Genomic DNA, 26,051 nt, shown 5'->3' with positions numbered 1-26,051 from the left:
CCAAAAGGATTGGGGGTGGGGAGATATTGGATAAAACGATTCTAAAGTTTATGTGGAAAAAAACAAATGTTGTACAATAGTCAAGGAAAGTAAGAAAAGGCAAGATAGTGACAGAAAATGTATTAGGGCCCTGTCAGGACCCTCGTGACATTCCTGAGCTCTGATGCAAAAGAGTTCAATGCAGGGACTATTTACAAAGATTGGGACTGAGTTAAGGGGCCTACTAGGGACTAGGGACGGCGAGGCCCTCATTGACAAAACTAGGAAGGCATTGGGTGCAAAGGAACAAGGAGAGAAAATAGTATCATCAGAATCACCTAGGACAGCTGTGACCAAGGCAGAGGAGCCACCTAGCAGCAGCAGGCAATTGATAGAGTAAAGTTCTAGAAGGAAGAAGTGGAATCCTCCTGGGTAGGAAGGTCACTTGTAGAACAGAAGGAAGGAAGAGAGGTGGTCAAAGACTGAAGAGCTTGGGAAAAGAGAGAAAAGAAGTTGAAGGATTTCTTCTAAGGAGGTTTCCTCTTGCCTGAGGAGCAGTATCTGCCCAGATACTTTAGGAGCAGGTATGAGGTCTTCACTGAGGGCTGATGTTTCCTCCTCAGGCAGAGAAGCCAGGGAGACCGTGCATATCATCAACAAGGAGGAGCAGGGGTTCCATTTTGCCTTCCAAGACAACTCCCGATATTCTGAAGGTTTCAGCAACAACCTGGTCATATGTCCCATGGAAGGTTGGATCCCACCACTGTCCAGGTAAAGAAAAGGTTCCCCAGGACTACACCCTCCCAAGGTAGTAGGGGTTCCAGGCCTGCCAGGAGGATAAGTTTTCCTCAGAGTGCTGCTGCATGTCGAGATTAATGTTAACAATCCCATCTCTGTCCTACTATTTCTCATTGTTCATTTTCCTGATAAATTGTAAAGCCCTGAGAACTTTAAGCCCTTTTTCTCAATATTTTCTCTCATGCTTATATTCTTTTCCTTGATATCTACTATATTTGTGAACTCATAAGGCAGTGCCCTACCGTGTCTGGCAAACCTTCAAAACTCATCATAATTTGAGGTGGTGATACTCTTTCCTCATAGTGTGTGCCAATCCACTGGGCTCATATTCTTTAGCAGGTTTTAGCAGGTTGGCCTAGTCAGCTAATCTGCTGTCTTCTTCCCCAACCAGGTTCCCAATTGATATTTTCTTCACACCAAAGCAGGAAGGAGATGTGAACTTTAATTTGATCTGCAATGTGAAAAAGAAAGCCCACCCTCTGACCTTAAATGTCAAGGCTGAGGGCTACAGTATGAATGCAGAGGTCAAATGCAAGGACAGGACTGGCTTGATTACTCCCCTGACTCCCAACCAGACTACCATTATCAACTTCTATGAGGTAAGAGTGTGAGAGAGCACTGATATGTCTCTCTCTCTCTCTCTCTCATTCTCTCTCTCTCTCTCTGTTTCTATCTGTGTGTGTGTGTGTGTGTGTGTGTGTGTGTGTGTGTGTCCACCCAAACTGGGAATGGCAGTATAAGTGAATGTTAGCTGAATCTCACTGTTTCAAATGCCAGACAGACCAGGAGAACAGAAACATGCCAGGAGCAGCTCCATCCTCCAAATATATATAGTCTTAATGTGAAAACATTTCTTGTTTTATTTTTCAGGGGTAGAGAGATGGTAGGGAAGGAAACAATGCTTGTATTAAACATACAGGAAGGATGTTTGATTACCGAGGGAGGTCTAAGAATTAAATTGCTATCGTACTCTTCAGGTATGAGAGGCCCCCAACACTTCATAGCTCTGGCTGGAATACTTGACCATATTAAGCTAAGGATACTCAACTCACTAACATCGTCTGCCATCCCTATTTCCCAAAGGATATTTTCCCCCAACGTGTTATGTATCCTGACCTGAAAGAATAGAACCATGGTTTGCATTTATTCCATATACTACTCTGTTCTCTGTCTCTCAGGTGGAGTTGAATGAATGTGTTCAGTGTGAACTCAGCTTTATCAACACTGGCAAGTTCAGCTTCAGCTTCCAGGCACAGCTATCTGGCCCCAAAGCCCTGCTGCAGTACTTGGACTTTTCACCCATTGATGGCAGTGTGGATGTGGGGCAGAGTGTGCACGCCACCTTGTCTTTCCAACCACTTAAGAAGTGTGTCTTGAAGGGCCTGGAACTCAGAATCAAGGTGAGACCATTTAATATTGCCAGACACTGAAAGCACTCACAGCACTGTCTTGAAGGATTAATTCTCCTGTGTGCTCCTTGTCTTCTCCACTCTGCCAGAAGCTCCTGGAGAGCGGTTGTGTTGGAGATAATCCCATAATCTCTAGTATAAAGGCCTCATTCACAGTTGAGGTGCCTGGTGAGTGGCAGTTGAAAAGCGGTTCACCATCCATGCACTAGAATACCATGCAGCCATTAAAATAAATAAGGGAGACAGATGGGAGATGGAAAGGAAGCAAGAGAGACAAAATGTGTATAACATTTTCCAAGATAAGCTATTGAATGAAAAACCAAGGAATTGTGATGTCCACAGTAATGGCTGTGTCCTATGGTGTTCTTCCACAGTGATGAGAACACTGGCAAAAAAAAAAAAAAAAACCCAAACAGCAAAATCAACTTTTTTAGAACTCTCAAAATCAACCAAAGGCTTGCAACAATCCTAGGAGCATTTATTCAAGAAAAATAGCTGTACTGTGTATATATGCCACATTTCTTTAGTTATTCATCCATCGAAGGACAATTAGGTGTTTCCACATCTTGACTACTATGAATAGTGCTACACCGAACATGAACATTAACAAGTGTTAATATCTCTTCAAAATTCTGATTTAAATTCTTTTGGATAGCACAACCAAACAAAGACACCACAAGAAAACTACAGGCCAATATCCCAAATGAACATAGGTGTAAAAATCCTCAATAAAATACCAGTAAACCAAATCCAACAATACACTGAAAGGATCATACACTACGATCAAGTGGGACTTATCCCTCAGAGCAAGGGTGGTTCAACATACAAAAATCAATTAATGTTATATCCGACATTAACAGAATAAAAGATAAAAGTCACATGAGCATCTCAATAGAAGTGGCAAAAAGCATTTGACAAAATTCATGACCAAAAACTCCCAACAAACTAGGATTAGAAGGAAAGTACCCCGACATAATAAAGGCCATATATGAAAAGCTCACAGCTACCATCATATTCATCAGTGAAAAGCTAAAAGCTCTTCCTCTAAGATCAGGAACAAGGCAAGGATGTCTACTCTCACCACTTCTATTCAACAGAGTACTGGAAGTCCTAGGCAGAGCAATTAGGTAAGGAAAAGAAAGAAGATGTATCCAAATCAGAAAGGAAAAAATAAAATCCCTGTGTGCAGACAACTTGATCTTCTATGTAGAAAACCCAAAAGATTCCATTAAAAAATCTCTTAGAATTAATAAAATAATGCAATAAAGTTGCAGGATACAAAGTCAACAAACAAAAATCAGTTGCTTTTCTGTATACTAACAAGAAACTGTCTGAAAAGAAAATTAGTGGGAATGCAAGCTGGTGCAGCCACTCTGGAAAACAGTATGGAGGTTCCTCAAAAAACTAAAAATAGAAATACCCTACGACCCAGCAGTTGCACTACTAGGCATTTATCCACAGAATACAGGTGTGCTATTTCGAAGTGACACATGCACCCCATGTTTATAGCAGCACTATCAACAATAGCCAAAGTATGGAAAGAGCCCAAATGTCCATCGATAGATGAATGGATAAAGAAAATGTGGTATATATATATATACATATATATATATATGTATATACATACATATATATATATATACATACGTATATATATATATATGCATATATATACATATATATATACACACACACATATATATACATATATATACACACACACACACACATATATACATATATATGCATATATATACATATACACACACACACACACACAATGGAGTATTACTTGGCAATCAGAAAGAATGAAATCTTGCCATTTGCAACTATGTGGATGGAACTGGAGGGTATTATGATAAGTGAAATTAGTCAGAGAAAAACAAAAATCATGACTTCACTCATATGAGGACTTTAAGAGACAAAACAGATGAACATAAGGGAAGGTAAACAAAAATAATATAAAAACAGGGAGGGGGACAAAACAGAAGAGACTCATAAATATGGAGAACAAACTGAAGGTTACTGGAGGGGATGTGGGAGGGGGGTGGGCTAAATGGGTAAGGGGCATTAAGGAATCCACTCCTGAAATCATTGTTGCACTATATGCTAACTAATTTGGATGTAAATTTTAAAAAATAAAAAAATAAAAATACATAAAATTAGGAAAACAACTTCATTTATAATACCATGGAAAAGGATTAAATTGTCAGGAATAAACTTAACTAAGGTGGTGAAAGACTTGTATACTGAAAACTATAAAACACTGATGAAAGAAATTAAAGACACCAACAAATGAAAAATATCCTGTGTTCATGGATGGGAAGCGTTAATATTATTAAAATGTCCATACTGCCCAAAGCCGCCTATAGATTTAATGCAATCCCTATCAAAATCCCAATGGCATTTTTTTTTTTTTTACAAAACAGAAAAACAATTCTACAACTCATACGAAACCACAAAAGACCACAAATAGCCAAATCAGTCCTGAGAAAGAAGAACAAGGCTAGGGACATCACACTTCCTGATTTCAAACTATATTACAAAGCTACCAAAATCAAAATAGTACAGTACCAGCATCGAGACACACACATAGACCAATGGAACAGAACAGAGCCCAGAAATAAATGCACACACACATAGCCAACAGATCTTTGACAAGGGTGCCAAGTATACACAATGGAAAAGGAGAATGTCTTCAACAAATGGTGCTGGGAAAACTGGATATTCAGATGCAAAAGAATGAAATTGAACCCTTCTACACCATGGCGAAAAATCAGCTGAAAATGGGTTAAAGACTCAAATGTAAGACCTGAAACCATAGAACTCCTAGAAGAAAATGTCGGGGGGGAAGTTCATAACAACAGTTTGTCGGTGACTTCATGGATATGACACTAAATGCACAGGCAACAAAAAACAAAATAGACAAGTGGAAGTACCTCAAAATCAAAAGCTTCTGCACAGCAAAAGCAACAGTCAACAGAGTTAAAAGACATAGTCTTTTTATTCATATCCTTAAGAAGAAGGCAACTGACAGTTAACCAGGAGGTACAGCAATTGGAATGAAGGTCGGTTTCTAGCCATTCCATAATTTAGATGGACATTAAGTCATAGCACAGTCTAAAAAAGTTTTTTTTTTTCAATTAGAAAAAAGCAAAGCTGTAAAACTCTGAGCCTGGAACTCGGGGGCAGGCTTGCAGCCATCTTCCCTGAGAAGTGCCATCCCTTTTCAGAACTGTCTTTTTCAGAACATTTGTGTCTTACGGCAAAAAGAAACATCACACGTCATAGTACCTTCCTGCTCTACTTGGCATAAAAGTTTAAGGTGGTCAATTTTACTCCTTTTCAGGGAATCAGTCACCAAATGCAAAGACTTTAAAAGCCTAAGCCTTAAATAAGAAACTGTTTTTCAATTTATAAAGTCATTTAGGAAATCTTGTACCAATGACTATTATGTTTATTCTAATGATGTTTAGAATGAGTAGTGGATATTTTGTTTTAAATCAATTATCAACTTAAGAAATTTCATATTATAAAGTTTTTGAAGAGCAGAGTAAGTTCCTGTCCCCTCAGGCATGTGTATCATCGTATGGAGAATTCAGAGGTGACCCATATTCTAACTTTCCACCCTTTTCACCCTGACATATGGGCCTTTGACCTCATTCTTGTCCTTTCCTGGTCACAAGGTGGCCATCCCACCTGCAACCCCATGTCTGCATTCAGAATGGAAATACGAGGCAAGAGCCCAAAGGCAAACACAAACAAGTAAACAGACAAATTTTCCCAGCAAGACTTTGCCTCTGTATTCAAAATAGGACATCCTCTTGTCTTCTTCTGTTTACATCCTGATGACCAGAACTGTGTCCGATGACCACCCTTGGGGGCAAGGAAGGATAGGACCTCGAGTATTTTCATCTAGGTCCCCTGGCAACTACTCAGAGTCCTGTTAATGAGGAAGCCTTGGGAAGCAGGTGCAGGGTGGTAACTGGCAGTCCCTGCCGCTCCGCTCCGCTTTCAGGCTGACTCACTGCTGTAGGAGGCAGCGTGAGGCTGGCCTGCAGACTGTCCCATTTTGCTTTGCAGGCCAACAGACTTCTAACCTATGAATCAGAATCCCTACAGATGGTGTCTTGGGACCCATTTTTTTTTAAGCACTGACCACTCTCCTCCTTCACCCGAGGACCTGAGGAGTCCTTTGCTACACCTCTCTAATCACCCTCCACCTGCATTTCCGCCGGCAGGTCAGCCACGGCCCAAAGTTTACATGCAGCATCTTGGGCTGTGCTGTGAGCCCGGCCGTTCATTTCTCCTTCACCAGCTACAACTTTGGGACCTGCTTCATCTACCAAGCTGGCATGCCCCCATACAAACAAACGCTGGTTGTCACCAACAAGGAAGAAACACCCATGAGGTAAGCAGACTTTCCAGAGCTTCCAGATGATTCTGTACCTCCTTGTGGGTTCTACAGCCTCCACATAGGTGAAGTCCTGCCAAAATAGAAAAAAGAAAGATTATGGGAAAAGTCAAACCCAGTTGGGCATGAATCCCGCATCTGCTTTCCCTACCACTAATACTGACACTTGGGTAGCCAGGAGCTGCTCTGCTGAAAATCTTGAAGTGAGGAGGGCAATGCCAGATGTAATGAAGGTGGAAACCGAGGCTTGGAGAATTAAAAAGTGACTTCCTCAGGCCATTACCTTGCAATAAATGACAGATATATACTGAGCCTAAGTCTTTTGATTAAAATCCGGCCTCTCTGCACCATCCCTATGTAGAATGTTCCAGTCCAGGTTTCTGGGCCTTATCCCAGACCTATCAAAACGGAATTTCCAGAGACCTGTGTTTCCTCAAAGCTCTTTCCTAAAGGAAGGAACTGTTACACATCTGTGCTATCCAATATGGCAACCTGTAAGTACATAAAATATGCCTGGTGCAACTAAGGGACTGAATTTTTCTTTTTTTAAGTTTCAATTCATTTGAATTTGAATTGCCACATGTGTCTAGTGGCTACCATATTGGAAAGCACAGGCCTAAGTTCAAATCCCAACTCTTCCCTAGCTGTGTGACCTGGGGCACATGGTCTAACCTCTCCTTTCCTGGAATGGGGGATAATAATAGCTCCTCCCCTACAAGGCTATTAGGAGGGTTAAATTAGTTCCTCTAGAGAGAGTACTTAGAATAGTGCCTGGACCATAGCAAATGCTCGGTTATGGTTATCCGCTGCTACTGCTACTGTTGCAGTGATGATAACTATTATCCTGAATGGTGAGTTACAAGAGTGTCATGTGATTTTAAATGCTAATTAAAAATCTTCCCTGCATGATTTAATTCAAGCTGAGTCCTGTGTGAAGGCATTAAGTTCTTTTTATTGGCCTAGCTGGACTCCTTCTCTAAATACCTGGAAGACAGACAAGAAAGTATTGTAATGGAGAGCCCTAGGGCCTTCCTACGCACAGGTTGACCAGAGTAGACATGATCTTTGAAGATCCCATGTGGTTGAGCAATTAGTGACAATAAGAATGGCTCACCTTTATGGACTGTCTCCTCTGTGCCCTGTGTAGTGACTGGCTTAGTCACTCTATTCCATTTAATGCTCAAAACAACTTTATGAGGTTGTTAATGCTCCAAACAACCCAGTTCTACAGATAAGGAAACAGAGGCCCAAATGAGCTAAGTAACTCTTCTAAGTTCTCACGGCTAGTTAGGGATAGAGTCTGGATCCAAACTCCTGTGTCTGAATCGGGAACACATACTCCTCTCCTCTGTGCTTCACCACCCAGTGACTTTAGGAAACACTTCCTTATAAGAGGGTACAAAGCCATGTGTGACCTTTTCAAGAAAGAGGATAAATAGAGTGAAAAGAACCTTGAGCGAAGGGCCATGAGACTTTGTGTTTGAGGCCAGGTTCTGCCAGAATCTCAGGTTGTGATTTGGGGTAAGTAACTTGATTATGCCCAGGAAAGTATGGGCTGGATCACTGCTGAGGTCCCTTCTTCCGTAGCTCCAGTGCAACAGGGCAGGAAAGCAGCTCACACAGACAAGGGGACAGAATCAGTCTTTCTGGGTGTCTTAAATGTGTTTTTTGACCTCCAGCACAAGCTGGTACTGGAGACCCTCTTACTTGGTAGACAAAATGGAAATACGTGGGCCTTCTAACTTACACACCTTCCTCCTGATTTTCTCTAGCTTAGACTGTCTATACACCAATACTGCATACCTCGAGGTGAACTTCCGTGTTGATGTGATAAAGCCAGGAAAGACACTGGAGATTCCAATCACCTTTTATCCTCGAGAAAGTATCAATTATCGAGAACTCATCCCCTTTGAAATCAATGGGCTCTCACAACAAGTAATTGAAATCAAAGGGAAAGGCACCGAGATGAAGGTACGAGACTGTTGGGGAGATCCTCAGCCATGGCAGCCATGCCTTTTTGCCCTCCCAGCCACCTTTGCCCCTCCCACTCTTCCCTCTCCACCTGTCCTGCCCCCAAGCTGCGTTGTCAGAGGCCAGCCAGTCCCACCCAAGGATGATCTGTCAAATCTGACTCGAGTGAACCATAGACCGTATTCAATACCAAACTTTACTATATCATAGGGTACAAGTAATCACAGGCATTGGAGAAACATCTTTTTCTTGGAAAAGTTTGAGACTGTCAGATGCACAATCCCAAACATGTCCTTCTCTCACATTAGGGCATGTTTTGTTTCCACGTTTAATAGACAAGATCTGTTTTGAATAGCAATTCGTTTTAGATATACACACAGACATACATTTCAATTGTGGAACATCTTTCTTTAATGCCACATTGATTGATATTCTTGAGCCAGGCGCAGATCCCAGGATTATATTTGATTGAGGGCATTTCTTCTAAGTAGGTGCTCCTAATGAAAGTCCTGCTGCTAATCCCTTTCTCCCCACTGTCTGGTAAACATGTAAGGTGTCTGTTTGGTTGGTATATTTGCATTTTAATAGGAGATTTTAGAAGACTAAAGGCCTTCCAAGATGCTCAGGAATGCATGGGACATTTCAGCAACTGAGAAGGTGGGAGGGGTGTGTTCCTGGCAGCCTTCCCATCAAGCTAGAGGAATGACAAGACATTGCCACCTGGTGTTGTCTGTACCCAAGCCAGAGATGGGGTCTCTTCTTTTTTTTTTTTTTTTTTTAATTTTTTTTTTTTTCCTTTTTTTTTTTTTTTTTTTTTTTTGGGACAGAGAGAGACAGAGCATGAACGGGGGAGGGGCAGAGAGAGAGGGAGACACAGAATCGGAAACAGGCTCCAGGCTCCGAGCCATCAGCCCAGAGCCTGACGCGGGGCTCGAACTCACGGACCGCGAGATCGTGACCTGGCTGAAGTCGGACGCTTAACCGACTGCGCCACCCAGGCGCCCCATGAGATGGGGTCTCTTCTGATATCACTGATCCGTTCACTTGTTCCTTCTGTCACTCACTCATTTTGCACCCATTTTGTGCTAGGTACTTTGGGGGAAATCTGGAAGGGACTTAAATGAGTTCTCTGACCTCCAGAAGCACAGGCTGCTGTTGGAGACTCTCACCTTTTTAGACACCATGGAAACATGCGGGCTGGATATAAAGAAAGTTGAGGGGCAGGGGGTGTGCCGTTTAGTAACTGCCTAAGTGGCTGCTGCTCGTTGTGTGTCCATGCCATCCTGAGGGTGAGGCCCAGCCTGACCTTGATCTATCCAGGCCAACATTTTGATCAGTGCCTTAGATGAGGACTTGGAAGCGTGTCTACTCTTCCACCTCTGCCTCCACCATTTTGTCTGTGTGGCCCTCATCTGTCCCTGTCCAGCCCACCCCACAGATCAGCAAGCCAGAGCAATCACAAAACACACGTTTGATTGGGTCACTCCATGCTTCGCTGGCCTCCCACTTGTCCCAGCTCAATCCCTGACCGCCTCCAAACTTGTCTTCTCAATGTGCCCCTCTCTCCCAGGCACAGGCCTTCCTGGGCCACTCCTCTGACTCAGGGCCTTGCCACAGGCTGTTGTCTCCCCCCGCACCCCCGGGTGGCCTCCAACCCCATGCCCACCCTGACTCAAACAGACTAGATGGCACCCTTCCTTTAGCTTCCAGGGTAAATATGCCTTCCCCAGGGAGGTGGCCCCAGAACCCCCAGCCAGCTCAGCCCCTGCAATATGTTCTCACAGGACCCTGAGCTTTTCCGTCATGTCTCCTCATCCAGTTGTGATTATGTAGTTGCGTAGTAAGCTGCTTAGTGGGTATTGTATGCACGTGTTTACCAGGTGAGTGAACGCCCATCCCATATGAAGAAGGCAGGACACTGACAGGAACGACCATTGCCTCACCAGGATAGGTGTATGATAATAGTTTTTTTCAAGGAACTGATGAACCCTCCCTCTCTCCTCTCTTTCTGGTTCCACAGATTTTAGTCTTAGATCCGGTCAATAGGATTGTAAAGTTGGGAGCTGTCCTGCCAGGACAGGTTGTGAAAAAAACGGTTTCCGTCATGAACAACAGCCACGCCCCACTCACTTTTAGCCAGACAGTCCTGTTCTCGATTCCAGAACTCCAGGAACCCCAGGTTGGTGCCCAGGGCTCCCAATGGGCTTCTTATGCTTCCCAGTGACATGGGTGACTAGATGACTGTGCTAGCAACACAAACAGCTCACACTTCTCGGGCATCTACCATGCACCAGGGCATTCTAAGAGCTTCCCCCGTGCTACCTCTGAGCATCTTCACAAAAACGGTATAGGGCTAGTACTGTTATTATTCTCATTTTACAGATAAGGACACCAAGGCATAGAGAGGCTGCATACCTCGAAAGGGCAACAGAATGAAAGAGAAAGGGATGGGATTTGGTAGATCTGGATTCTAATGAGTGTATATATCCTCATCGTTGGAAGCTTGAAAAATATGGAAAGACATAAAAACATTTTTGCCATAATCTCACACCCAGAAATAATCACTTGCAGACGACCACCTTCTTGCTGTATACCCACCCGGCAGAGAGACCGCAAGATCAAGCTTCTGGTGTCTCTTCTTACAAAGGCACCAGTCCCATTATGAGGATCCCACTCTTGTGACCTTATCTACCCCTAATTACCCCCTAAAGGCCTCAGCTCCAAATGCCACTCACATATGAATTGTCAGTCGGTGGAGTGGGGGACACAATTCAATCTGTAGCAAGGTGAACACAATGTTGACTGGTCTGATGGAGTTCAGTCTTTGGGGGTCACTGACATGGAAACAACTCCAGGTCAGCCTAGAAACTGCAGAGGCAGGGTGTGAATTGGGAGGGGCTGCTCAGAGGACAACAGGGGGCTGTGGGAGGCCTCATAGGGTGGGAGGTCTGTACTGGGTTTGTGGGATGGAAAGGTGTCTCCAGGCAGACAGGTCGGGGAGAGGTGTGCTGGCAGGCAGAGCTACGTGTGCTTGAGGGGGGTCTGTGCTTTTAGAAAGCTAGGTGCGATTGGGTAGGCAGGGGTGCTGTGGACCGTCCAGGGATTGCCAAATACAGAGAAACGGGCTGGGGAAGCTAGCCAGAGCAAGAGAGCCAGTGGCACCTCATCCCTGGGCCCATGGTGCTGGCCAAAGACAGAGGGCAGACTTGCTTCCGCTTCCTCCTTCATCCAAATCAAAATCCTCAGTGCCGCCGGGTCAGGGCCCCTGACCGTTGGGCTGAGCCACCTTTGCCTCTTGAGGTGACGCGTTACCTGTACTGGCACCAACACCGTGGTGTTTGGAGAGCTCACGGAGACTGCTGTCCCTGCGTGGTTTCCAGCCCACTGCTGCCACAGTCCACCTGCTGGTGACCACACAGCACCCTGCACCCCAGGAAACATGAGCCCGGAAGGAGCTTCGGCTTCCTGAAAGCTGATTTTGGTTGATTTCTACCAGGACAAAGGAGGCGGGGGGAGGGAAAACCATACGAATTTAAACAAGAGTTCTCAAGCTTTAGAAGACACGGGTCACTCAGGGCACTTTTGAAGATGTGAGCTCCAAGCTCTCTCAAAATTCAGTTGGAATGGGGCAGGGCCTGTGAATCTGCATTTTAAAGAACACAGTGGGAAGTGTGGTACAGGGAACCCAGGGAGCACTCCTTGGAAAAACATGGGAGCGCTAAGTGTTTTCTATTTCCTCTTATCTTACTATTTCCTGCACCAGAGAGGAGGGGTCATTTGCAAGGAGCTGGAGAGAAAAATTAACATTTATCGAATGGCTATTACATGCCACACATTTATATAGGTGATGTGAATCTTCACCATAGAGTAAGCCACAGAAAGTTTAAGTAACTTAGCAAAGATGACACAGCCGTCAGGAGAGAGCAGAGTGGGATTTGACCCCTGGGCTATTGCAGCCCTAACAGCAAGACCCAGAAATAGAAGCCTCAGATGGCCCCTGCCCTCAGCTGCTGAGTCTCATTGCTGTTTTGCCCAGGTCATCACCTTAATACCATCCTACAACATCACTCTGAAGCCCAAAGAGGTCTGTAAGCTGGAAGTCATCTTTGCCCCGAAGAAACGCATCCCTCCCTTCTCTGAGGAGGTGTTCATGGAATGCATGGGGCTTCTGCGTCCTCTCTTCCTCCTTAGCGGCTGTTGCCAGGCCCTGGAGATCTCCCTGGACCAGGAGCATCTCCCCTTCGGGCCAGTCGTGTATCAGACACAAGCCACGCGTCGCATCCTTATGTTGAACACGGGTGACGTGGGTGCAAGGTAGGAGAGTGGCATCCCCACCCAGGGCCGAACACAGCTCTCTTGACTCTGGATTTGCCCTGGATTCAGACTGGATATTTGTTTTACAAGTGTAGCCACTTTTTCTTTCTTTCCCCTCCCTTTCACAGCCCCTCCCCTCCCTCAAGAGTGGACGTGGACCTGCTAGGGTGACTGCGGCTGCCAGGATTACAAAAATTAATGCAATAGAGAAGATTAGTTCGGTGCATGTTATACACCCTTTACATGGTTCCTTTTGCTTATTACCAAAACAATTCTATGGTTGATCCGTTTTACAGACGAGACGACTGAGACTACTTTTCCAAAATCGTGCATCCAGCTAGAACTTACACTGTGCAAGTGCAGTGCTAAGCATTCTTACGTATAAGCTCCCATTTAATTACCCCAGACCCCTGAGAGGTAGTACTATATTGTCCTCATTTCACAGATGAAGGTGAGGCTCAAGGAGGTCAGGTGATTTACCGTATAAGCTCCCATTTAATTACCCCAGACCCCTGAGAGGTAGTACTGTATTGTCCTCATTTCACAGATGAAGGTGAGGCTCAAGGAGGTCAGGTGATTTACCTGAGGTCATATGGCTAAGAGGTGAGAAAGACGGGATTAGAACACAAGTATAACTCTGACTGCTCTCCTCTCCAGGCTCTTCCCTCTGGCTAGCAGGTGCCTGGCCCAGTCACGACTCGGGCATGCCACCATAACTGTGCAGACACCCCTCACCCAGACCTCAGTGTGGACAGTGCCCCGAGGGTGTGGCTGGAAGCACAGAGGGATGGCCCACAGAGGGATGACTAAGAGTGCCCCCAAGAACAGGTGGATCTCTCACCTGAAGGCATTGCCTCTGCCCTCCTGGATCTGACCTGAGAGGCAATGCAGGGGGTGCTTATAGCCATGGCCTTGGGAGGGTTCCAGTCCTAGCCCCGGCACTTCCTGGCTGTGTGATCTCGGATACACATGTGTTAGCGTGTTCATGTGCATGTTCCTCGACGAGTCACTTGCAGAATATAAGATAAGATGCGGCCACTTCCCACCCTGCTCAGGTCTGAGAGGCAGCCAAGCTGTCTTACCCAGAAGTGACCTAGCTCTTGACTCCATCCGCCTTTGCTGTGCCCACATCCCAGGGAGTATTCAAAGGGGTGAACCTCTCAGCTAAAAGCCTAGGCAAAGTCCCTTGATCTCAGCAGCATTAAGCACCCCCCAGGATACTAGTAAACTGTCTTTCTTGTCTCCTTTTGTCTTGGAAAAGGTTTAAATGGGATGTCAAAAAATTTGAGCCCCATTTTTCCATCAGCCCAGAAGAAGGCTACATCACTGCAGGAATGGAGGTCTCTTTTGAAGTGACCTACCATCCCACTGAGGTGGGCAAGGAGAGTCTCTATAAAAACTTGCTCTGCTTCATCCATGGAGGCAATCCTCTGAACCTCACCCTATCTGGAGTCTGCGTGGGACCACCTTCAGTAAGAGAGGTCAGTAGCTGCTGCCCACAGAAGGGCCAATGGCAAGAGTGGGCCCAGTAGGCACCACAATTGAATTCAGCTGGACCTTCTAGAAACAAGTGACTCTGTTCAAACAGTCCTCTGTGCCAACGTCAAACATTCAGACCTGCTCCCTCCCACCACAGGGCCTTTGCATATCCCCACTGCTGCAATATTCCTTTCCCCTCTTCATTTAATTAATTCCTATTCATTCTTCAGCTGTCAACTCAAGCATTACATTCTCAAGGAAGGTTGCCCTGACATATTTGGCTAGATCAAATTTTGTTACAAGCACTGTAAGTAAAGGGTAAACACTTTCCCCTTCTCTCTCATAAAAAAAAAAAAAAAAAGTTGGGAGTCAGGTTGTGGGCTTGAGTTAACCTTCTGCTAGCCTTGTCCCTAGAAACCTAACAGTAGACTCCATTCCACTTACGGTAAAAAATCACTTATGGTAAAAATGACACCTGATCTCCATCTCTATAATTTTGTTATTTCAAGAATCTTATGTAAATGGAATCACCCAGTGTGCTATGAACATGTATGTACAAATCTTGGCAAGAAAATATGCTTCCATTTTCTTGGGTAAATACCCAGATGGCTGGGGCACAAAGCAGGCATATATTTACTTTTAAAAGAACCTACTAAACTCTTTTCCAAAGTGGTTGTGTTATTTCCACTTGCATCTCATTTTGCCCACACTTGTTACCACCTGTTGTTTTAATTTTAGCCATTCTAATAAATATAAGGTGGTATCTCATTGTGGCTTTTAATTTGTGGTTCCCTAATGACTGATGACATTGAGAATCTTTTCAGGTATTTGTTTGCCATCCATATATCATCTTTGTTGAAGTATCCGTTTGAATTCTCTGTCCATATTTAATTGGGATGTTTGTTTTCTTATTATTGAGTTTTGAGAGCTCTTCATATATTCAGGGCACAAATTTTACATTTAGATCTTAATCTGTTTAGAGTTAATTTTTGTATGTAGCATAAGCTATGGATCAAAATTCATTTTATTTTATCATTTGTATGTGGATATTCAGTTGTTCTAGCACCATTTGTTGAAGATTATCCTTTCTCCACTGAAATGCCTCTGCACCTTGGTCAAAACTCATTTAACCACATACGTGCAGGTGTCTATTGCTGAATGCTGTCCTTGTCCACTGATCTATTTGACTCTTTTTACCAACAGTGCCACACCGTCCACACTGCTGAATTCAGTGGTCAGTTCTCAACTGTTGACCTGTTGATAGTATTTGATACCTTGAACAAGTCCCTTGAAGGAAGATGCTTCAAACACTTCACATGGTCCCTAGGATGCCACCCTCTCCTGGGTTTCCTCCTACCTTATTAGATGCTCCTTCTCATCTCCTCTTCTGATTTTTTTTAACACTGGAGTGTGTCAGTCAGGAATTGATTCTTAAATTTCTTCTTTTATCTAAAAACACTTAACTTCTTGATAATCTCATCCAGTTTCTTGGCCTTTAAAAAAAAACATTGCTATACTCCCAAATATGGATGCCAGCCTAAACCTTTCCTTGAATTCCTCATTTGTAAATTTCACTACCTACTTCAGATGTCTGTTTTCTTCCAGGTGGTAAATTTCACCTGCCAGGTACGCTCCAAGCACACGCAGACCATCATGCTTTCAAACCGCACCAACCAGACCTGGAACCTCCACCCCATCTTTGAGGGTGAGCACTGGGAGGGGCCAGAGTTCATCACCCTGGAGCCCCATCAGCAAAACAAGCCCTATGAGATTACCTACAGACCCCGCACCATGAACTTAGAGAACCGCAAACATCAGGTAGGCTGAGGCTCCCCCCCACCGCCCCCATTGATTTTCCTGTGGGGTTGGAGGGAGGAGTCATGCAAGAAGGGTGAGGAGAATCCCACGAATGATGTTGGAACAATGGGGAATAATGCAGATTATGGAGACCAAAACTTCCCTTGTTGCCTGTATTTTTTCATGTACAGGGGATTTTCTTGGAACAAGGGGCTCAGTTCTGAACAGAGTCCTGGACTAAGCATCAAGTAATTAATATTTAGCTTAATTGTACAAATAGCATCATCGCCACTGTAACAAAATTTTAAAAAGAAAAGAAGCCATAATCTTCCACCCTAAAGAAAGAGAATTTTTTCTTCTAAGCTGTATTTTTTTTAACTTTATTTATTTATTTTGAAAGAGAGAGAGTAGGGGAGGGGCAGAGAGAGAGACAGAATTGCAAGCAGGCTCCACCCTGTCAGTGCAGAGCTGGACGTGGGGCTCAATCTCACGAACCATGAGAGCATGAGCTGAGCCAAAATCAAAAGTTGGACACTTAACCAACTAAGCCACTCAGGTGCCTCTAAGCTTTACTTTCTTTTTAAGTAATCTCTACACCCAGGGTACGGTTGAACTCACAACCCCGCAATCAAGAATCAGATGCTCTACCGACTGAATCAGCCAGTCACCCCAAGAACTGTTTTCTCCTATCTTTACTACCAGTCCTTATTCAGATACAGTCATAGTTGCCATCATAGAATACCTAATTTTGCACTCAGTTTATTTTTACTTTACATTAGATCATGAATATTTTTCTGTTTAACTAGTCTTTGTGATGTAATCATGTTTAATGATGGCCTAATATTTCATGGAATGTAAGTTCCATAATTTATGTAATACTCCTCAGTTGTTGAATATTAAAGTTATTACTACCAGATTTTCATCATTATTATAAATGGTTCTAATGCGTGTGTGTGTGTGTGTGTGTGTGTGTGTGTAGCTTTTTCCTCCGAAGGGATTTTTAAGTTCGCTGGGGAAAGGTGACCCAGCTAGCTTTATCGATAGAGCATGAGACTTTTAAGTTGCCTGGGGTAGAGTTCCTGGTTCAAATACATATGAACATTTTTACGACTCTTAAAACATACTACCAAGGTTATTTCAAGAGTTATGCTTATGCAAGGGCCTCTATTAATCCTGTGTCACTACCACGCCTAAGAGGTACCTAATAAAGGACCTTCTGTGCCATTTTGACCACGTTTCTTCTTCTCCTTAGGGCACCCTCTTCTTCCCCCTCCCAGATGGGACTGGCTGGCTGTATATGCTGCATGGGACTTCTGAGCTCCCCAAAGCCGTGGCCAGTATCTACCGTGAAGTACCATGTAAGACACCCTATGTTGAACTCCTGCCAATAACAAACTGGCTTAATAAGCCCCAGAGGTGAGAGAGTGGGGCTAGTGGTTGGGATGGAGGAGATGGAGGGAGGACTTCTACTGTCTAGCCTGGCCCTTCCCATGGTCAGGGCCTCTAGAGACATTGAGGGGCTAAAAGAATCAGAGGCAAAGTTCCCAGATGTAACCAAGCATTGTCTGAACTCTAAGCTTCCAGACAGTCATTGCTATCTATGAATAACTGATAACTTAAGTCTCCTAGAACAGTGCCTGACGTAAAATAAGTGCTCAAATAAATGTTAGATGTTATTATTATTATCAAAATGATAATCATGATGGTTATTCTTGAGTTCTCTGTCTTATCACCTAAGCCACTGGCCAGAGAAGGATGTCCCTTGGATCTTATTTGCAGTGGGAGTAGAGTAGAATACAAGGGCTAGAGGAATTGACAACCAGCCTGGTCCCCTTCTTTTACAGAGAAGGAGCCAAAGCCTGGGAGAAGAAGCTTACTTACTGAAGGCCACCAGTTAGCATAGTGGATAAGGGCTCAGACCTAAGTTTGAATCCTAGTTGTACCAATAACTAGTCATGTGACCTGAACATGTTTACTTCTCTTGGCCTCTATTTCCTCATTAGTAAAATGGGGGTGATAATTATATGTGTCTCCTACAGACACTGTGAGGATTAAATGCCTCTAACACATTTGGAGCACTGACTCAGTAGCTGGCACATCACAGGTGTCGTCAATAAATGGTAGTTATTGTTATTGTTAGAGACAAAAGACCAGAACCCTGGACCCACGTGCTTATCATAAAATCAAGAGTAGAGATAGCACCTTTCCTTCTTTTCCTTGGGCAAATGGTTTCATTTTCTCTATCCTCTCTTCATGTGTTCCTGTGCTCCCCCAGATTCCGGGTCATCGTGGAAATGGTGAAACCAGAGAGGCCAGATCTAAGTGTCACCTTAAAAGGCCTTGATTACATTGATGTACTGTCTGGCTCCAAGAAAGATTACAGGCTGAACTTCTTTTCCCACAAGGAGGGACTCTACAGTGCAAAGGTATCCACGTGTTAAAGACATTTCCCTGGAACTCTGGAGGTTTGCCCCAAGGTTAATAATCCTGGTGTTAGGGAGTGAAGATGTCCTCCCACAGCCAGCCCATCCTTATCCTGCTGGGCTAACCAGTTAGAGACCTGACAAAGCTTTCAGGATTCCCAGCCTCTTGAAGATGAAGCCAGATGGCAGGGCCATCCATCCATCATGTAGACCCACAACAAGCCTTCAAGGCAACAGAATCGTAAAAATCCTTAAGCAGTAACACTGGGCCAGCAGTGTGGTGGCACTGGGCCACCAGACCACAATAATAAGAAAAGGTCCCCTTTCCTGAGTGATTATAGTGGCCAGCATTGTATTGAACATTTAGTACATATAGCTAGTAATGTCAGAGCCAGGATTCAACTCAGAGCCATTTGCTCCAAGACACCACAGGGTCGTTCACACATGAGGTGTTTCTCCTCATTCATTCATTAGCTCAGCAAGTACCTATAAGCATATATGCCACACTCTAAACTAAGTGCTGGCAACACAGCAATGATCAAAAATAGACGCAGTCCCCGTTTTCATCAAATGCACTGTCCAGTGAAAGGAGAAGGGCATTAACCAAATAATGGTACTATGAATGTATAATTACAAAACGAGATACATGCTTTGAAGAAAAGGAGTGTATATGGGTCAGTAGCTCACAGGAGAGATTAGGGCTGAAGATAACATATGGAAATTACTCATTTACAGACAGTATCAGAAGGTATGATGAAGGAAGGAATCAGCTAGGGAGATTTTAAAGTGAAAAAAGAAAGAACCTAGGAACCCATCTCCTACCTCCAGAAGAGATATTGGCAAAACTCACACAGTGGGATGTCATCCCCTCTCCTAAAATCACTGAGGTAGACTGCTCCACTCAGATCGCATTCACAGACTAACAGAGAACCTTAGAATCAAAGTATCATAAAACATCTGAAGAAAAAAAAAAGCCACCATAAGTAGAAACACCAGCTCAACAAAGGGGAACCCCTAAGATAAAAGAGTCATTAAAGCAAACAGAATATTTTTAGTGAACATTATTAATACCCTCAAAGGAATAAAGGAAGATAATCATACCCATGAAAAAGGACAGGCTATTGTGGAAGACAATCAGAGACCCTAAAAATTAAAAAATTGAATACTTTTAATGGAAAACCTTAGAGGAAGGCTGAATAGTATAATGAACTCTGAGGAAGAGATTACTAGTAAGTTAGAAGATAGAGCTGATTTAGCACATGAGCACAAAGAAATGGCAAGAGTGGAAGGAAACAATAAGCGCTGAAGAGGGTGTGGAGAAGTTGGGTCCCTCATACATTGCTGGTGGGAGTGCAAATGGCGCAGCTGCTGTGGAAAACAGTCTGGCAATTCCTTAGATGGTTAAACATGGAGTTACCGTGTGACTCAGCAATTTCACTCCTAGGTATATACTCAGGATAAATGAAAATATATGTCCAAACAAGAACCTGTACATAAATGTTCATAGCAGCATTATTCATAAGAACCAAAAAATAGAACCAAACAAAACAAACCAAATGTCATCAACCCAAATGGACAAATATAATGGAATATTTTTTGGCAATAAAAAGAAATGGAAATGAAGTGCTAATACATGCAACACATCAATGAACCTTGAAGGAATTATGATAGCTAAACAAAGCCATCACAACTGGCCGCATATTGTATGATTTCATTCATATGAAATGTCCAGAATAGGCGGATCTATAGAAAGAGAAAGTAAATTAGTGGCGATGGGTTAGGAGGAAATGGGGAATGATTGGTAATGGGTGCAGGGTTTCTTTTTGGGGTGATAAAAATGTTCTAAAATTGATTGTGGTGATATTTGCACCACTTTGTGAATGTACTAAAACCCACTAAGTTATACACTTTAATTGGGTGAATTATATGTTATGTGAATTGCGTGTCAATAAAGCTGTTTCAAAAAAAGAAAGGAAGTATGACACAGAAAATATACATCAAAAAGTTCTAATAGCTATCTACTAAGAGCTCCCAAAACAGGAAAGCAAGATAATAGGAGGAAGAAAATACTCTTCAAAATAATTGAAGAAAAACTTCCAGGGGCATCAGGGTGGCTCAGTCGGTTAAGCGTCCGACTTCGGCTCAGGTCATGATCTCGTGCTTCATGAGTTCTAGACCCTCATTGGACTCTGTGCTGACAGCTCAGAGCCTGGAGCCTGCTTTGGATTCTGTGTCTCCTTCTCTCTCTGCCCCTCCCTAGCTCTCTCTCTCTCTCTCTCTCTCTCTGCCTCAAAAATAAATAAACATTAAAAAAAACTTCCAGAACTGTTTGAGAAAGACTAAGTCTTCTAATTGAAGGGACCCACCAACTTTCCAAATAGGGTGAATGAAAAAAAGACTCACATCTAAATAGGTGAGACCAAAATTGTAGAAAACTGGGATAAAAAAGAAAATCCTAAATGATTCTAAAGAAAGTAAAAGGAAATAATCACAATAACATCAGGTTTCTCATGGCAACACTGAATACAAGAAGCAATGGAGTAAGCTATTCATATGATTTAGAGTGTTTTCAATCTAGAACCTTTTCCAAACAAAACTATTACAAGGGCAAAATAAAGACATTTTTAAACTTGCAAGGACTCAAAATAACCTACCCATATATATAATCCCTGTTTGAAAGAAGCACCACAAAATAATAAGTTTTTAAATTAGCAAAATTTTAAAAATAAGTAAATGAATTCAAGAAGAAAACAAAAGGTTATAATGAACAAAGACTCAAAATTCTATTGATAGGTAATTTCAAATAATTGCTGAAAAGCAATCTGAAGTGAATATTTCATATGACCTCAATATAGGAAATAGCAAGGGGAGAAATAAAATAATGCAAGGAAATTTTTTTCTCATTTAGTGGGAAGAAAACAGGGAAATGAAAGATACTTGTTTCTTCATCAAGAAAGGTAGGGCACGAATAGAGATGGCCATAAACTGTAGCTGTAAAGAGAAAAATATATGTAAATATATGTTTTAAAGTGTTAACTAAAAATAACAGGGAACTCAGATCACAGATCTCTTTACAATAATAAGTATTAGGGGCTCCTGGATGGCTCAGTCAGTTAGGCATCCGACTTTGGCTCAGGTCATGATTTCGCAATATCTGTGAGTTTGAGCCCCACATTGGGCTCTGTGCTGACAGCCTGGAACCTGCTTTGGATTCTATGTCTCCCTCTCTCTCTGCACCTCCCCCCAAAAAAGTAAGTAAACATTTAAAAAATAATGATAAGTATTCAAATTAACAATACAAAAGTTTTTTTAAAAAAGTCAAAAGCGCTTCTGACGACGATGGAGTAACTACTACTGCCACCATAAACAACCATAAAACTGAACAAAATATCAGAGGCAACCCTTCTCAGGCATTGGACAACAGTAGCACAATACCGCAATCCCTCAAAGAGAAGAAAAGCTAATGAGATGAATCTCCACAATTATCCTGGCTCTCTGCCAAGGGACAATTTCTTGACTGCAATGCAGTGAGCTAGAATCTAAGCAAAGCACAACAGCCCCAGTGAGCTGACGATACAGAAATTAAAATTTGGTGCAGTTGAAATAGCTGGTCTCTAAAAGGTAGGAGTGGGGCAATGCATCAAGTGGCAGGATGTCAGGGGGAAGGGAGACAAAAGTGTGTGTGGGAATTCCCTTCAAAGTCTTTGGCTGACAGTTGTACTGCACATGCACAAGGTGAGACTACATGAGATTTATCAGAGAGCAGCTTCTAAAAGAGATTGATAAAGGAACAAAGATACGTTGATCAGTGCCCAGGGAACATTGGAGGTTTGGCTCAGCCAGAGTGGAGAGATTACATTAACATCTCATTAACATCCTAGGAACCCAGTTGAAATACCAGAAAGGCCAGAAGAAAGGACCATGCCCTTATAATAAGTCCTTTTAGGCCCTTAGAAAGCCTAAAACTAAACCGCAACAAGATCTGTAGGAAGGACAAAATTTGGAGACTGAATCCTACCAAGTTGGAAGGTCTCGAAAAACACCTTGAGCTTTGTATAGGTCTGCTCTAACAAAGCACAAAACCAAACCTACACAAGCTTATCAGTCAATAATTGAACTGCCTCCTAGAATAAAATCAACACTCTCACATGGAAGGTAACAGAATCCAGAATCTCTACAATGATTATCAACAATGTCCAGTACATAAACAAAAATTACTAGACTTGTAAGGAAGGAGAGGAATGTAACCAATAGTCAAGAAAAATACAGGCAATGAAAACGGACTCCAAAATGGGCCAGATATTGCATTTAGCAGACGAAGACTTCAAAGCAGCTTTTATAAACATGATCAGAAATAAAAGAAAATATTTCAAATAATTAGACAGATAAGGAATCTCAGCAAAGAAATGGAAACTATATTTTAAAAAAAGGAGCTGAACAGATATTTGAGAATAGAAAACTACAATAAACTGAAATGAAAATTTCACTGGATGTGCTTAACAGCAGATTGGAGATGTGAAGATTCAGTGAACTTGAGACAAATCAATAGAACATTTCTAATCTGAATGATAAAGAGAAAAAAGATTGAATAAAAAGAACCAGAGCTTCAGGAACCTGTGGGAAAGTATAAAAATTTTTAATTCATAGGTAATGTGAGTCCTAGAAGAGAAGAAAGTGAGTATGGAGCAGAAAACTATTTGAAAAAAAATTGCTGAAATTTCTCTGATTTGATTAAAAAACATTACAGATCCAAGAAACTTGGCAAACCTCAAGCAGGAGAAATACAAAGAAAACCATGAGATACAAGAAAACCATGTCTGTGTACATCATAGTAAAACTGCTGAAAACCAAAGAGAAAGAGAAAAGCTTAAGACAACCAGATACAAAAGATCTAAAATAGGGGAAAACAGTAAAAAGACTTCTGACTTCTCTTCAGTTATAATGGAAGCCATCTGCAAAATGCTAAGTTCTATCAACCTAGAATCTTTATTCACTGGAAACATCCTTTAAAATGGAGATATTTTCAGAGAAAACATGAGAGAATTCACTGCCAGCAGACTTGCATTAGAAAACAACACATTGATAGGTATTCTTTGGCCTGAAGAAAAATTATACCAGTTAGCAATTTGGGTCTAATGGAAGGAAAGAGAGCCCTAAAAATCTAAAAATGGTAAATAAGTACACACACACACACACACACACACACAGCTTCTAAGAACTTTCTAAAAACGACAACTGACAGTTTATAGCAAATATGATAACACTGTTAGGTGGGTGTTCTTATGTGTGTAGAAGTAAAAGATATGACAACAAAAGCACAGAAGATAGAGTGGTTAGGTCAATAAAATTATACTTTAGTAAGGTTAGCGCATTTGCCAAATTGGAAGTGTGCATAAGGAGCATGAAGGGTCAGTTATAAAGTGGGAAGTGATAAAATACTACTCAAAATAAATTTCACAAGTTAAAAATTCATATTGTCAGCTGTAGAACAACCACTAAAAATCTATAATTAAAAAATATAGCTAAGAAGCCAGTAGAGGAAATAAAATACATTACAAAAGATTGCATGTCGAGCCAAAAGGAAACAGGAAAGGAATAACAGAGAAACAAAATAAGTAAGTAAATAAGTAAATAAATAAATAAGACAAATGGAAAATAACCAACAAGAAGGCAGACTTCAACCTAAACATAGAAAGAATTATTTTAGGGCACCTGGGTGGTTTGGTCAGTTGAGCATCCAACTTCGACTCAGGCATGATCTCACAGTTTGAGTTCCAGCCCTGCATGGGGCTTGCTGCTGTCAGCACAGAGCCTGCTAAGGAATCTCTCTTTCTCTCTCTCTCTGCCCCTCCCCTGTTCACACTATCTCAAAAATAAATAAACATTAAAAAAAGAATTATTTTAAATGTAAAAGACTGAACACTCCAATTAAAAGACAGGGTGCCAGAAGCACTCTAAAGCTAAAGACAGGAAGAAGTTGAAAGTAAAATCAGATCCATAAAGAACTATTACCATATACTAGTAATAATATAAACAACTCAAAGTATTAAAAAGGGCAAAAGACTCCAATAGACTCTATCTCACAGAAGTAATGTGTGAATGACCAATAAGCACATGAGAAGATGCCCAACATCATCAGTCACCTGGGAAACAAGCAGAAAAAGGTGAGCAGCTTACCATATCAACTGCAGGAGTGAGGAGACAATGTACTGCAGTCACAAGTGTGGGCTCTGGAGTCAGATCAACTTGGTTCAAATCCTGGCTCTGACACTTCTCTCTACATGTGACCTTGGCAAGATAACTTAACCTTGCTAAACTTCAGCTTCTTTGGCTTTAAAAAACAAAAACAAACAAACAGTGAGGGGAATAATAATGTTGCCTACAAATTGTTTAACTAAGTACTTCTAGTGCCTGGCACACAGTAATCATTCACTAAATGTTAGATGCCGTCATTATTACTATTAGTATTATTGTCTATTCCAGCAGCAATGGGCATAGGAAGGAGAAAGGGTGGCTGGTAGGGATTCAGACAGGGTGGGAGTGCCCGTGTCAGCCTGGCACCCATGCTGTATGTACCCAGGCAATGCTAATAGAGAGAAGGAACTCAAGACAGCTGAAGACCCTCCACTAACCCCTCTCCTCTGCTTTCTTCCTCCCCCTCTCCCCGCGAACCCAGGTGATCTTCCGAAACGAGGTGACCAATGAGTTTTTATACTACATGGTGGGTTTCAGGGTCATCCCTTCAGGCGTCATCAAAACCATTGAGATGGTGAGCCCCGTCCGGCAGAGCACATCAGCCTCCATCAAGGTGGAGAACCCTCTGCCCTATACAGTGACCTTCTCCATGGAATGCAGGGTCCCTGACATCAGCCTGCCCTCCCAGTTTGTGGTGCCTGCCAACTCTGAGGTATGACCCTGGCTACCAGGGGCTCCCTGATATCTGTGATAGAGGCATCCCTGAAGCTGGGCCAGCCCCAGGAGTGGGAAGGCAGGGGACGGTGCATCAATCACACTCCTGATCTGTCCTCTCCCCTTCTGCCCTTTGGTTCAGACATGTAAAAGGGACTTACTAATCATGAACACTTGCCTCTGTTATACACTTGTTTGCTTTGTTCAAACTGAAAACATTTTTGGTTTTTGCTAATTATAAAGGTAACGTAGTATATACGTGGTGAAGAGGGAAGCAAGGGACAGTAGTGTATCGAGTGAACAGCAGGCGCTCTCGTTTATATGCTTGCTTGTGCACAGACCCGCTTCAGGAAAGACACATAACCTGTGACTGCTGAGAAGACGTGCCCTGGAATTCTGGGCTGCTGTGGAGATGAACTTTCTTTTGACTCTTTTTGATGTATGGCTCCAAATTCTCACTGTCTAGATCCCATCAAAATCCCTTCTGTTTCTCCAGCTTGAGCCCACCTGCTTATTCCCTGCATCCACCCTAGCTCTGCTTTCCCCTTCAGAACCCCA

General features: G+C 42.6%; 1 protein-coding gene across 1 annotated transcript in view; it reads left to right on the top strand.

Annotated features, from left to right (window-relative positions):
- Positions 1-25,665, top strand: part of LOC125916950 (hydrocephalus-inducing protein homolog) — a 107,241-nt gene extending 81,576 nt beyond the window's left edge. The window contains exons 41-52 of the mRNA XM_049623196.1: positions 603-750; positions 1,169-1,376; positions 1,956-2,177; positions 6,428-6,597; positions 8,373-8,571; positions 10,592-10,750; positions 12,608-12,885; positions 14,147-14,366; positions 15,970-16,182; positions 17,414-17,577; positions 18,437-18,587; positions 25,261-25,665. Of these exons, the coding sequence (XP_049479153.1) occupies positions 603-750; positions 1,169-1,376; positions 1,956-2,177; positions 6,428-6,597; positions 8,373-8,571; positions 10,592-10,750; positions 12,608-12,885; positions 14,147-14,366; positions 15,970-16,182; positions 17,414-17,577; positions 18,437-18,587; positions 25,261-25,497 (2,369 nt within the window). The 3' untranslated portion in view covers positions 25,498-25,665. The remainder of the gene's footprint in view (positions 1-602; positions 751-1,168; positions 1,377-1,955; positions 2,178-6,427; positions 6,598-8,372; positions 8,572-10,591; positions 10,751-12,607; positions 12,886-14,146; positions 14,367-15,969; positions 16,183-17,413; positions 17,578-18,436; positions 18,588-25,260) is intronic.
- Positions 25,666-26,051: the final 386 nt, after the last annotated feature.

The sequence above is a fragment of the Panthera uncia genome, unplaced genomic scaffold (genome assembly GCF_023721935.1).
Source record: "Panthera uncia isolate 11264 unplaced genomic scaffold, Puncia_PCG_1.0 HiC_scaffold_1349, whole genome shotgun sequence".
Lineage (NCBI taxonomy): Eukaryota > Metazoa > Chordata > Mammalia > Carnivora > Felidae > Panthera > Panthera uncia.
Note: the sequence above shows the minus strand (reverse complement) of the source record. Positions and strands in the feature narration are given on the sequence as shown.